The sequence below is a fragment of the Siniperca chuatsi genome, linkage group LG19 (assembly GCF_020085105.1).
Source record: "Siniperca chuatsi isolate FFG_IHB_CAS linkage group LG19, ASM2008510v1, whole genome shotgun sequence".
NCBI classification, from domain to species: domain Eukaryota; kingdom Metazoa; phylum Chordata; class Actinopteri; order Centrarchiformes; family Sinipercidae; genus Siniperca; species Siniperca chuatsi.
Genome location: NC_058060.1, coordinates 21,167,786 through 21,182,877, shown reverse-complemented (window position 1 = coordinate 21,182,877; position 15,092 = coordinate 21,167,786). Strand labels below are relative to the sequence as shown.

General features: G+C 43.6%; 1 protein-coding gene across 1 annotated transcript; it reads right to left on the bottom strand.

Annotated features, from left to right (window-relative positions):
• Window positions 1–551: 551 nt before the first annotated feature.
• ptchd1 (patched domain containing 1) lies at window positions 552–14,794 on the bottom strand. Its single transcript, XM_044176297.1, has 5 exons — window positions 12,872–14,794; window positions 11,981–12,564; window positions 8,337–9,051; window positions 2,974–3,698; window positions 552–2,224 (listed from the first exon to the last, which is right to left on the bottom strand). The coding sequence occupies exons 2-5, from the start codon at window positions 12,392–12,394 to the stop codon at window positions 1,124–1,126; spliced, it is 2,955 nt and encodes a 984-aa protein (XP_044032232.1). The 5' UTR covers window positions 12,395–12,564; window positions 12,872–14,794; the 3' UTR covers window positions 552–1,123.
• Between the last annotated feature and the right edge of the window lie 298 nt (window positions 14,795–15,092).

The window sequence follows — 15,092 nt, the reverse complement described above, 5'->3', positions numbered from 1 at the left end:
GAAGGAATCTCAAAAACAGCTATCTCAAAACCTCAGCAGATAACAACCACACCTATCTGCATGGCTAGATACCACTAGAGGCGAAAGAGAAAACATTTGTTTTTGAAATGTAAATGAGCAGACCTCAAGAATTGTGGCTTATGAGCAACTGTTTAACAATTTCAAAATTAAAGAAAAGAAATGTAATGTTTTGCTTCCCCCTTGCAAAGTAGTTGTACCCTTCATTTTAGTATCTGATGTGGCAACACTTACAGTAAGCACTTAACTTTTACCACAAAGACGTTCTGCAAAGGTTGGAGTCATTAGTATTATCCTAACCTGTCCTTTTTTCAGATGTTTCAAAACATATTAAGAATTCATTTGACAAATTTATGTGCTGAGTGCTTAAATGGTTCAAATGCATTTTTTGACTCATGATATTTAAGTTACAGACTTAAAACAAATGTTGGTATGAACTGTAAAAATACTAGCAGTGCCCTCTTACTTTATATTTCCCACATTATTATACCAAAAATATTAGAACCTGCATCGAAGCCAAAACCACTTAAGAGTATATTTTCTTGATTTGACTTTATTTGTCCAGCATTAAAGTAGAAATACTCAAGTCATACAGATGATTGCCTCGTGTAATTGTAGCTGTATTTGTGCAACTTGATATGGCGAACAGATAGCAGTAGCCAAACAATGTGATCAGATCTAAAGCAAGTTTTGGAGAGGTGAAAAATGTGGCACTTCGTCTGCGATGATGTCACATCCAGGCCTGACCTCAGCTGATCCTCAACTTTTGATTGGCTGTTTGGAAAAGAGCTCATTCACATGCCACACAGCACTAGCAACAAGCAGGTAACCATGGATACACTGCATTGGAAACCTGTCTTTCTCTCTTCTCATCTTCACCAGCCTCCCACTGTCCGTTACTTGTTTGAATATTTTTCCTCTGAATCTGTTTTTCCTTCCTGTCTTTCTCTCAGTGACACTCTCCTTTTCTTCCTCTCTTCACAAGGATCAGCATTCTTGTCTGCAGCATGCATAGTGGCTGCTCAGACTACAATGAACCAATTCCCAGCTGGCAGTCACCATGGCAACCAAGGGGCCAAAAAACAAAAAAAAACATCATCTGTGCTCAGACAGTGGTGATCTGGTCGACCACTCGAGTGCTGTCGTTCATTTCAACACACTCCACCTCCTGTCTCTGCCCCTCTCCTTCAGGCCGGGGTCCCCGGCTCTTGGAGGGAGGCAGGAAGGTGAGGAGGGTGGGCAGGAACGCAAGAGTGTGCAGGGCTGAGCAGCCGGCCGTGAGGGTGAGGCAGCGAAACAGTGTGCGTGTGAGGTTGGAGCGAACAGAGCCAACAGGCACCAGGGCGGCGCTGTAGCAGATGAGCGTCTGTAGAGAGGGAACCCCGTGTCTCTCCAGCGCCACTCTCACCCAGCGAGTCCTGCTTTCACCCCGACCCGAGGCGAAACCGCAAAGGAGGGGGCCACTGCAGTCTGCTGAGTGTCCCAAGGCTGAGATCAAACACAACACAGACATGCAGTCCAGCTCCACACCCCATAAGGTCATGAAGCCCAGCACCCCAAACTGGACGGAGAGCAGGGTGAGGCCCAGCCACACGGAGACCAGTGGCTCCACGACGGCCAGCGAGGACAGACCCAACAGGAAGAGCACCGCCAGCAGTGAGTGTCTAAGGGGGGAGCTGACCGCTGCAGCGTAGCGGTCCAAGTAGACGAAGGAGGGGTTGAAGATTAGGAAGCGGACACGTGAGGTCAGTGACAGGCGTCGCAGCGTGTCCAGCAGCACTGACATCTCCTCGCGCTTGTTCTCTGTAGTCTTGGCCACCAGGAAGATTCGGGACGCCGCCACATCGGGCTCCTCGCCCTGACCGCGCTCCGCAAATATGATGTCATCGGCAAAGTGGGCGAACTGGGGCTCGCGGAGGAAGGAGTGGCGCAGCGTGTGGGTGAAGTTCTCCCGCGGCTGGCTGGTGGACTGGTTGCGATCTGACAGGTAGTTCAGGTAAGCTTCCAGCCAGCTGATTCGCTGGAAGCCTTTGGCGTATTCCAGCAGATCCCGCTGCACTGAGGCATTCCAGTAGGGGGCGCTTTCATAGATGTAAAATCCAATGACAGGGGAGTATGAGCTGAAGTAACGCTGCTGGGCACGGGTGTACAATACTGTCGCCGTGTCCATGGCAACCAGTGCACTGGGGTCTGAACCCTGGGTCACCTGTCAACAACAGACACATATTTGTTACAGGTCAAACAGTGCATTTATTACATGTATGTGAGTGTGTCTGTGTTTCTTTTTCACATGATACTACCCCCTCAGCCACCACTGAGGGACAAACTGAGGAAAACCAACAAATATCTTAAAGACCATCGGAATCGACAGCAATAATCAGTGGTCTCCTAAAATGTGGACAGTTTTATGACACAAATATGTAGCTGTGGTATTTTTATAAAGTTAGGAAAGTTGTTAAGTGAAATGAAAGCACTGACAATCTAATATACTAATGTACCAAAACTCCCTTTTTAACCATGGTGGCTACACATAATCATCTGTCAGTCAGTGAGTCAGTGTCTAAATTACATACAATGCAATTGTTATTTCCCAAATTATAAAACTATATTTCAAACTTATTAATTTTCTATGTGAGGCGGCACTACGCTGCTTGTCTTGGACGGTGTGGGCGTTGAGGGAAGTTGAAGTCCGGGCAACTTTATGGTAATGAGCTATGACGCGGTTCGGCTGCAACAAATCAGAATTTAGAAGTCCTGCGGTTGTATTTTGTCACCAAGCATTCGAACAAAAGTTTTGATCTACGTCAGAACGTTCACAAATCTTTCTACAGCGTTGTTGGCAGGGCAGCCAGAGTGAATTTTGAAACTCTCGCCAGCGGCGGCATGAACACACGGTAAGATGTCTGCATACGCGCATGCATCGGCAACAAAATGACAGTTGTATTGTTGCCTCACCTGTAGGAAGCCCATCAATCCAAAGGAGATGTAAACCAGATACAGCAGAACCACAAAGGGTTTGACATAGGTGTTAGTGATCCAGTCTCCATAGCAACGCCTCACACACCCCAGCAAAAGGTGAGAGTCCTGAGGATGAGGGTCCGTGTTAGCTGCTGAATGTGTGTGTGGGTGTGGATGTGTGTGTGTGGAATTAGCCACATGGCCATGTTCATGTGTGGCAGGGTTGTTCACCGTATGTGGGTGCGTGTGTGCATGTGTGTGAGTTAGGTTAGGGTTTGGCGTGTGAGCGTGACTGTGACCGACCCCATGTTGTGGGTTGGTTGTTTGAGTCTCATCCTGGTAACGAGTGTACATTAGACACCTGTACCAGGCCGGTTTGGAGTCCAGTCGGTCTGGTTTAGGGACTCGCCGGCAGAAGCAGCCATGTCTGTACCCGGTCTCTAAATATCCAGTGAACACCAGACAGGAACTGTAGAAGGACAACATGTAAACATAGCTGATGGTGACAGCCAAGGCGGCGGTGCGGCAGAAGAGCCGGACAGCCTCCATGTTGGTGAGCGGTGAGGCGGCCAGGCCCAGGGTCATCAGGTGGAGCATGGTGGAGCTGGAGAAACGCAGCATGACGTCCTCGAAGACGCTCGCCACACGCTCCTTCACATGCTGGTCCTCCCGGGTTCGCCTCCATGATGACAGCATCTCGAAGGAGCCGAAGAGCCCATGACCTGATGGGAAACAGAAATAGGAATGTGAGTTGAATGAAACCTTAAATTAATATTTTGGTTTAAGGGGGATTGTGCTATATTACCTATTTATATTACTTAAATAAACCTTAAAGCTGCACTAATCGATATTTTTATATTAACAACCGATCAAATGACTACATGTGATATAAAAGGGGTTGCTCAAGTCTGCAGTTCCCTGAAGCACTGTGTTGCATTTTACCTTCTTTCAGCTCTTTGTTTTGGTTTTACAGCCCACAAATCTAGTGTTTAGCTCAGTCTCCAAACTAGCTAATTTCCAACCGACCTGGTTCCTTTTCCTAGGAAGCCTTGATTGCACCCTGGTGTCTCTCATCAACCTTGTTTTCAGTTGCAGCAGGCAGCTTTTTTTGACAAAAAAGCTCTGATAAACCCACTGTACGCTACCCACCCAGCACCAAACAGCAGAGAGACAAAGTTAGCAACTAGCCGGTGAACATGCTGTGAGCATTTAGCAGCTAAAGAGCTAGATATTTCTTTTAGGAGACGATGGAAACCAAGACAGAGCTATAAGGAGAGTGAACATTGCCATAATAATGACTTACACCTCGCCAAGTGGACAGAAACACGACTACAAACAAATGCTCTGTGTCTTCTGGATGCGTAAATGCAACTGTTTGCTAACACATTCACCATAACAATTTTATAAGATGATAATATGTCAATGATGTGTTTACAGCTTGCTCTACTGTCCAGAAAAGCTTTCCATCTTTGAGGAGGTTTAACAATATATTTCCCTACTTTAGAGAGTAGCTGCTACTGACCACAAAGACATCAGAAGAACTTAAGCTACACTACGCTAATCTCACAGTTTAACATACCTTCCAACTGCACACAGACACAAAACTCATGTATTGGTTTTGTATGACTAAAAAGGAAAAAAGTAGAATTCCTCAAAAACACAGTTATCCCTTTAAAGTCACAATAACACGAAAAATAGTTAATTTCCAACCAACTTGTCTCCTTTCCCTAGATTGCTCCCTGCTTGGCTTCAATTTATTCATTTTGAGGAATCACAACATTGCACAAGAAAGTGTAATAACTCAGCCTGCCTGCTTTTGAACAGCCCTCTCCGCATAATGTTACACCTAAATCCTGTTTGAACTGGAAATATGTGAAAAGACAGATGTAAGACACCATGGAAATGCAGTTTTTTCTAATTCAGTTCAATTCTAGTTGAGAAATTGAAACATTACAGCAGCAGAGAATGAGAATTTAACGTAGAAAGATAATAAGTAATACATTTTTTAAAATATTTTGAGAATAGAACAAGTTATTAAGAATAATCCAACAGATGCATGAAACAAAGCCTCCTTACTGAATAGATTTATAGCTTCTAACATCAGTAATATCATATAAAGAATTTTAATACATTTCTAATGCTGTATTCAATAATACACATCAATGTCCATTTGAGGTGACTGAGAGCATCACCTCCATGTGCATGTCCAGTCTCACGTGCATGCACATAGATGTTTATATATGTGCGGCAGATGGTTTTTAATGGTTTCCTCTTTCATGGTTGCCATGGCACCAGTGAGTCACCAGTGACACACATGCCCCCCGCCCCTCCAATGACCTCACCATGGCGAAACACTTAACACCTTAGCAGAGGCATAACGTACCAGCACTTCTGCAATTGAGAAAGTCTGCAGATCTGTGATGTGTGTGTGTGTGTGTGTGTGTGTTTGAAAGAGAGGGAATTAGACAGTGAATGAGGTGGGGAGGTTAATGTTGCAGAGAGAAGATGAGAGCAAAAAGAGAGGCTGTGGACAGCACTTGGCCAAGGATTTTGATATTTACCAGAGCTTGAGACGAACTAATGTGCACTCATGGACAAACACACACACACACACGCATGTACTAATACATGAGAAATTACCCATACGCTAAGGATATATCCTTTACCCAGAACCATTTCAGTCCCTTGATATTACTGTTGCATGATACAGTTTAAACTGTTGGTTATAGCAAGAGTGGCTACAGCTCAGATTCATACACACAATCATGCAGACATGCAAACAATAGGGCTGAGTATAGTTTGAACATTTCAAATACCGGTATCACTATGATACATGTTTTGGCACCAATACAAAAACATTACTATTTCTTCAATACCTCACATTGAGGAATACAAATACATTTTTTTGCTTTTCTATTTGCATCAAATGTCTTGTTTTGTCTGAACAAAAGTCCAAAATCCAAAGATATTCAACTTAAAATATTATAAAAAATAGCATATGACCCCTCAGAGAAGCTAGAAGTATGGCATTTTTCTTTCTAAAAAATTACTTAAAATGATTAATCGATTATCAAAGTTGCAGATTATTTTTCTGACTATCAACTGATTAGTTAATGGGCTTATCGTTTCAGCTCTAGAGTCAACCAGACTGCGAATCTGACCAAGAATTTTTTTTACTTGACAATTTTGACACATTTTGGTTGGTCCTTTGGATCTCTATCAATTTAAAATGTTTTGACAGTGCTGTCAGTAAATGAATGCACAGATGACTGAGATGTATTAAAATTGTGTCCAAGAACCTTTACATCATCAATTTACCCCCCTTTGTACACAAAAAAGCTAATAAGCACCTATGTGAAAACACCTGTATGTCCGATTCTGAAAGAGAAAAGATGCAAAATGTTTTTAAAATATTAAATACATACCGCATTTCTTCCTCTTCCTCTCTTTCTGTGCTGTGTAATCGCATCCTTCTTTCTCTACTCGCACTTCCTCCCACCTTTTTCTGTCTGCCCTCTTGATTCTGAAAAATCCCCCCTGCTTGCCTTCCTTCCCTCTAACTATAGTTTAACTTCATTTTGTACTAAGAGAATCCTTCTCTCGGCCCCCATTTGGAGTGATATTTCATCGAACCCCCCGTCTCTATTACCCCGTCTCTTTTGTTCTGTCTACAGTTATTTTAAGCCTAACAGCAGCCTTTCCTCCTCCACATTACAGAGTAATTATGGTATACACTACATGTGAATGTGAGTGGTTACATACAGCACATCCTACAGTATTTAGTATGCATGCGCTCAAGATAAACTGCAAGTACGCCTTCACGCATATGGTATGCATTTTCATTCTGTTCCTAGTTTGTTAAATTCTTATTTACTGTATCTGATCTTCTTTCTGTTTTTTCTGTTCTCTCGGTCCCCTTTTCTTTATGTTATCACTGTACAAACTAAATTACTGACTTAACTTGGTAAACGCTGAAAACATTTTATAGCCTCTATTCCACATGCAAGCTGCTGCATAATTAGGACTGCAGACGCAGTCCCACTGAACTGCTGAAACAATCACTGTGGCTTCAAGAGCAGAGATGGTTTGTTATCCTGCTGTCTTGCTGTAAGCAGATTTGAAGTAAATTCCCAAACCATTATCAATGTATGTGGGAATAAAAAATAATATTTTCCTCAAGTTTATCACTGATGCAAGGGTATCTGTTCTTTTATAACACTGCTGCAGTCTGCAGACTTACTTTCTCATTAAAGTATTTTATTTCCAATAATAAACTAAACATGTCCACCCTCCAGATTTGCGGGCTGGCCCCTTGAGGACTTTGGTCATGGGTACTGTGACGTCAAGTCTGCAATATTTCTACGAATTATGGTTAATCTTCCGAGTTTAGTCTGGGCATCCTGACCTTAGTAAGCGGAGAGGGTATTGGCCGTGATGTGATCGATGCACAATAAATACAGTTTCTTCATTGCTTTATAAAATTCAGTGTTTCAGCTATAATTTACATCCACTGAGTCACACTTGGCCACTGGCTCAGTTTTTGGTGCCACAGAAATCCCTGGCCTTATGTTGCCTTACATAAATCCAGTGAGTTTCACACAGTGAGGTATACAGATTTTTGGAAAAAGAGAGCGCTGGTATCGGATCGGTACTTGGTATCGGAATTGGTATCGGGAGAGAAAAAGTTGGAGTGGTGCATCCTTACTGTGGTCATGCATACTGTGACATATCTCAAGTGCAATATTGAAATGCGGTTAGTGGTTCACCAGCACACATTTTCACATCCTGTCTATCCTCGAAGACTTTCATGGTGTTACACTCATTTGTACATATAACAAGTAACATAATATAACTGCATTCCTTTTGAAGAAGTAATTTTGTAAAGAGAAAAAAAAAAGAGTTGAAGTCCTGCCTACTTTCTCACCTCAGCACCTAACTTAACAACTCACTTTTTCAGAACCTTTGGATGAAGTTTCTGCCCCCAGTCAGAAAATGTATTGTTAGTGCCATCATCCTCCCCCTCACTAAGTCAAGTTCATGCCCCACCACTTGTCAGTCACTTTGATGATCTGTCTACTTTGAAATGGCATTCAGCCTGAGGATGGCATCTGCAAAACCCATCACAGGTACTGAAAAAGCAGACGGTGAACACAAGCAGTCTGTGATATAAAAACAATGGCAATGTTCACCGTGGCTCCCACATGCCCTGTGTTAGCTTCACTTTTCTTTGATTTGTCTGTGTTTTAATCTATTGGTTTTTTGTTGTTGTTTTTTTTTTTGCTAAGACTTTTCATTCAACAATCATATGTTCTCAAAAGGTGTACATGTGTAACCATCAAATGTATTTGCTCTTAACCTACCAAGCATGACGAAAGGGATGCCCAGGTATGTAGAGTTGTAGGTGGCCCCGGTCAGGTTGAGTATCCCAGCAGCAGTGAGGCCTGACAGTGTGACTGACAGCAGAGCCAGCAGTCCCAACCAGGGTTTAGACCTCACACAGTCCCTCATAGAGCAGCAGAGGACGGCCAGTACACTGCACACCCCCAAGCTGGCCAACAGGGGACGGCGTGCCAGAACTGAAGAGAACTGGAAGTCTGTCCTCAGAGAAGAGGAAGTGGAGGGGTACAGCCCCAACTTAGGGTGCAACGCTGCAAAGTGCTGTAACTCAGCACAAAAGGCCTTTTCCCATTGGCTGGCCACCCGGTCCATCAGGCCGCCGCGGGCTTGGAGGTAGTAGGTGAGCTGCAAGGCCCTTGCAGAACGTACACCTTCTCCCTTGGCTCCTGTCCCTGGACCACGCACCGCCCCGTTGGGACCCCAGCCCTGCACAACACCCAGCTGGTGGCCGATGTACGCCTGCCGTCCATCTGCCAGCTGCGTGATCGGGTACCACAGGATTGGGACGGAGCGGTTGGAGTTGCGAGCTGACTGGATCTCCTCCATGGCACGGATGATGTCGTCGATGATGCAGACGTTCTTGTCATCGGGGAGACAGAGGTAGGAGAAGGAGTAGTTGAAGCTGTTGAAGCCAGTGGCCGGGACCGTCACCTGCATCTGGTAGATCCGCCTGTGGAGCTGTGTGCAGAGAAAACACACACATGCAAACACACACAAACAAGAAAGAAGTTAGCTTCCCAGTGGCCCAATTTTGCTAGAACAAACTGTGGCAAGAGCAGAAAAAGTTTGATCAAAGTTTTCCACTGTGCAGCACAGCAAAACTCAGTGTGTGTGCTTCGACTTTCTAGCTGTTTGTTTGTGCGAATAAGAAGGACAGATATGTGGGGGAGTGTGTGTGTGTGTGTGTGTGTGTGTGTGTATGTATAACTCGACAGAGTAACAATAGTGGTCTTAGAATCCTCCTCCGTTTCTATGGTGAGAGGACAACCAGCCAGTATCCACCATGCTGGTTACTAAGCAACAGGCCTGATGCCAGTCTCTGTCACAGTGAACATGGGCAGAGCTGTCTCCCGCCTCAGAATGCTGCATTGACTTCAGAGAGGGAGTGTGTGTGTGAGTGTGTGTGTGTGTGTGTGTATGAATGTCTGAAAATTGATTTGTTTTGAAAGTTCCTTCCTTGCACCGACCTGTTGTCACTTTTTACTGCCAAAAGACACCAATCTGTTCTTATTATTGTTAGCAATTCCCTGGTAGGACCTTAAAGCGTGCCTCAGTTCACTAAGTGAACTTTAAAGGCCCAATCGGTAATTTTTTGAGCATGTCAATTGAAGGTATACTCACATAAAAAATTTAATTCAGATATATCATTAAATCTATAAGCATTTTGTGATTGTTCACTGATTATAATTGAAAATATAGTCCCGATTTACTTATCAGAAAACATTAATAACATAGATTCAGTTCTTATCTAGAGTGTTAATTCCTGTTTTATAAGACCTGAATTCATACGTTTTAATTCTGTTTTTAATTTTACTGGAGAAACAGCTCTATTATCAACATTTGGATAAAGGATTGGACCTTTAAATAATATTTTTTGTTCAAATACTCATATTCAGATTTGTGATTTCTCTGGCTCTCTGGTGTTGAGAGGGTTAAAGAAAAACATCAGCTGCTACAAAAAGTAAACATCTAATCCAGACTAACAGTTTACAATAATGCTAGCGGCTCTGTGTTGCTGTACTTAGGCACAGCGGTGCTTTGAGCTAAATGCTAACATCAGCATGCTAACATGCTCACGAAGACAATGTTAACATGCTGATGTTAGCAGGTATAATGTTTACAATGTTTACCATCTTAGTTTAACATGTTAGCATGCTAACATTTGCTACTTAGTACTAAACACTAAGTACAGCTGAGGCTGATGGGAAACCAAAGAATTGGACACAAAAATTTAGACCTGATGATGGTGCAGGTGAAGGGGATCACCAAAGTCATTAAGATTCATCCTCTGGGGACTATGAATGTCTGAACAAAATTTCATGACAATACATTTAATAGTTATAATAGAGATATTTCAGTCTGGACCAAAGTAGTGGACCGACCGACAAACATCGTCATTCTTGGAGTCATGCTGCTATCTGACTGAAAACAACTGTTGGAAGATTCCCCTCGCACTTCTGAGGCCCTGTTGTTGTTTGTTTTTTTTCTGACTCTTGTGGATGACTGGATACTATGTGACATTGCAGTTTTATCAGAACAAGAAAATCAGCTCTTTGAGCAACAGAGTCAAAGGTAAGGCTGTGTTTAGACTTAGAGCAAGAGCATCTTTTGACTCACAATGCTGCACAGACACTAATTAATCATATAAAGGATGATATCGATGACGATACCTTCACTGACAGAAGCTAAAGTAGACCAGAATTCAGTGCAGTCAATGGATATGACTCTTTCTCTTGTTGCAAGTGGAAATCCTGTCTAGTAGCCTACTGGCTATCACTGCTATTGCTCTCTCATGCAACAAGTTCAGACCCATTCTCACAGGTTGTGCAATGGCATTTTGGGAAACATAGGAACTCACAAACTGATGCACAAGTAGACGAGGCAGGCTGGGAGCAAGTGGAGACACACAAAAAAAAAAGGAAAATTACAGAGTCTTGAATCTCACAGATGATATGTAACAGTGTAAGATTATGTAACAGTGATTTTTTTCCTTTTACAGCACTCTCTTTTATGCACCAACGTGTGTCTCTCTCTTGCTGCCTGTTCGCAGTAAATGATGCACAGCTCTAAACTAGCCTGTCTAACTGTGGCAGTCCTCTATGGATATGTAAAGTGGGTCACAATAACCATATTTGACAAACACGCGGATACACACAGAAACATGCATGGACAGGGTATGTACAAACTCTCAGGCCTATTAGTCAGCAAGCTCTGATTACAACCGCATAACTTCATGAAATAATTTGACTAATTGCTCCAGGGGTGTCAAGGAAATCCATTTAGGAATACCAACAGAGTCAGAGGGCTCCGAGCTCCAGCTAACTCCACTTTGTAATTAAAATACTTTGATTCATAACTACAAAGGTTGTCAGGGTTATTTAAAATGGGACCATGTAGTTATATTTAATGACTATCAATCACTGAGAATGAGGAGGAAGACAGCTTGCATATGTGATCTGGCCTGCAGACACTGACCTTTACCTGTGTGTGTGTTTCTGACTAGGAACTGATTTGTTTTTAAAGTTGGACTCTGCAGATGCATTGTAGCCTCATTTTATGGTGTACATACTGTGACTTAAATGTCACAGAAGCTAAATTGTCAAATATTCTACCTTTACAGTGTAGCAATATGTTTAAAGATCCCAAGAGAGCTGTTTAAATGCTCATATTATGTCCATTATTAAAAGCATTTGTCCTGGTTGAAGACATTCAGTTGTCTCTCTGTGTAGCCTATATATATATTTTATTTTATTTATTTTTTTATCATTTTGGCTGTATTTTATATTAATGGTGTTACTTTAAAGCGAGTTTTATTTATTCCACTTCATTTATTAGTTTGTTTGTCAGGGCCAGCGCCTGTGTGTGAGCGTGATGTGCGCGTGCATACCTTGAGTATGGTGTCCAGATGAACCGGGTCCAGCACACTCCCCTTTCGGGTGGTGACGATCACGCGCCCGTAGCGGCCCGGCGTTTGCAGGTCTGAGTAGAGCGCGTGCTTGGAGCGGTTCACGGGGAACAGGCTATCCACCAGGTTGCCCTCTATCTTGGCCAGGCTGTGCTTGGGCGCGAGCAGGCTCTCTACGTCGTCCTCCACGCGGTACCGGCTGAAGCTGGCCCCCAGCAGGATGGAGATGAGCACGGGCGCCGAGGCGAAGAACACCGGGTGGCTCGCCACGAACCGGCCCAGCGCGTGGAAGGAGGTCCTCAGGCCCGCGTGCAACACCTGGCGCAGCATCCTAGCGCGCGGCCGCGGCTCGAGCCTCTCCCACCGACCGAAAAGCCCCGGAGCAGCGCTGAGCATCAGGGGCTGCCGGACGCATCGGTGGGCTCCGTCGCTGTCCGTCTGGTGGAGGAGAGGTGATGCCGGATGGTGGGAGGATTTGTCCCCCGGAGCAGGAGGTCACCAGCCGGGGAGAATCCAACCCTCCTCCGGTCACAGGTGCGCCGCTTTCTCCGGGGTTCGCTCATCCGCTGGAATAGCACAAAGGACAGAAAGCTGCTAAATGAGCCAGCGTTTCTCTGCTCTGCGTTTAGAAAGCATATTAATAGCCTACTTTACATTTAATAGTCACTACCCTGCTGCGTTGAGTGCCTTCTGCAAGCTGCATGGCTCTGTGCGCAACAGAAAAATCGCAGAGCCAAAGTGTCTCATTCTTAGACTTGTTAAGCTTCCTCCTAAAACTGACTAATGATTTCAGTAGTTCTGTTTGTGCACTCGGACAGGTTGCAGAGAAGACACACTGTAGTGGCACTACACTGAAGCCATGGATGTACATACCTAAACAGGGGAACGGGGGGACCGACCCGGTGATGACGGAGATCATTCAGACCAAGATGTTATCCTGCCGGCTGTCCGTGCGTCCAGCTCCACCCAACATCACCGAGTCACCACATAACCTGATGGGTGGTCGAGGTGGGTGGGTCGGTGGGTAGGTGGGAGTCGAGGATAGGTGACGCGGTGTGCACGCACCGGGGATGCCGGTGGATCTGTTTCTCAAATCAGCCTAATCTGGGTTTCCTCTGCGGCAGAAGGCTTTCTGTCGTCCGTCCTCTCCTTCCCTCATCGCCCCGGTGGTTTGACGGAGCCCCTGTTCATCCGCCACCGGGCTGCTCTCCCAGCAGCGACTGCTCTTCTCTGGGCACGTCACTAATTACCGGCTTTCAAAACGAGGACCGTTTCTCTCTCTCTCTGTGCCTTTTTTTTTTTGTCTCTTTTGCACCGCCCTTAAGACCCGATCTCAGCCCCCTTTTCTGCCCCGCCTCTCGCCGTTCCGCACCGCTACAATGCAGAGAAATAAACACAGTCCACACCGAATGTGTGGCAGCAAGATTTCTAGGAATTAAACGTAATTTTTTTTTAAAATGCAGCCAGCATTGATGTAGAAGTGACATTAATGCTGCTTTATAGGGTATTCTCTATATCTCAATAAAGAAACAATGTTTTTGTTAATGTTTTCCTTACTGTGTTAGGGTTGTAGCCTATAATGTCGTTTTGAAATCAAATCAACTTGACAGCAGAATTAGGCCTACTGCATGCTGGATATTTCTCATTGGTGGGAGTATTATGACAACACATGATCTCTTTTTTAGGATACAATGCACATTTTATTCAGTGACATCTGTGCAGTTGTTTGATTTTGCTCACACAATTATATACATACATAATATTAAGTGTCCTTAGCCTTGTTGCAGATGCATGAAGCATCTCTTAAAGGTTTGCTGTTGTGTGGCTCGTTGCCATAGAAACCAGACAAATTACTTTCTTTTTCACAAGCCCTGGTTCCCATGGCAATAGTGATGCCACCCATCCCCCAAAACACACATACGTACACAGATAGTGCACCAACATTACATTACACACACACTCTCTCTCTCTCTCTCTCTCTGTCACACACACACACACTCACACAAACACACACCTGCTGGCTCCCAATCTGCCTATGGTGTGGAGGTGTTTGACACAGTGGCATTAGAAGCAAAAGAGACAGAGAGAGAGCAGGGTGTAGAAAAGATGTGGAGATAATGAGTGCAGACAGACTGAGATCACACTCCTCCTGTCTGTCTGACTGTCTTCGTATTCAGACCCGTGAAATCAAATAGCCAAACAGCCTTTGGTCTGTCTGCATGGGACCACTAATGGCTTCTTCCTTTCCCCAGATATCATAAATGAAAGGCTGTTTGGATTAAAAAAGAAACAAAAACACTTTTCTTTACTCCCTCAGTGTCCTCGGATTCATAAAAAAGAAAATGTTTTACAACTAAAGCGTATCTTTTAAACTGGTGGGCTTCTTACATGATAAAAGATTAGTTCCTGAAATGTTATTTTCTTTCAGTAATTAAATGTAACACTTTTTAAGTTATTGCATGTTAAAAAATATTTATTTGTCCTGTGAGGACTAACAACCCATCTACATGCTTGTAAATCAGAAAAATGCATTTGTTATAGTTAGAAATTTCCATGTCATTTTAATCTGCTTGATAAAGTCATGAGAGTCAGTGAAAATTTGGTTTTGTTCTGTTTTAGATTGATTTTTTGTTTTGTTTTTTTTGGCATATATTGTTAAATAGGTGTACAATATGACCGGGGATGTGATCTACAAGGGTTAAAAAAGCATTTTTCATTTAATATCGACTTTAAATATTCTGAACATGACAAAAATGTATAAAATCATTCATCAATAAAGATAATTTAATTATCCTGTCTAGCAGCAAGACATCTACTTGCTTTTGTGTTTTTTCTTACAGGTCTGCAGAGAATTTATTGGGTTTTCTGGTAATAATATACTCTGGGATATTTTTTAGCAGCCCAGTCTGAAGTCCTGGGCTTCAGACTTTCCTCCAGGCAAACAATACACAATACATAAAGTGCCCTCTAGGGGGCCCTTCCAGTGGAGAAAATGTAATGAGGAGCCCTATAAAGGTAGAGCTTTTAGTTCTCTGCTCACCTGAGGGTCGGGTCTAGTAAGTGTGTTTACTTAAAAACCAAACAGTCCTGACTT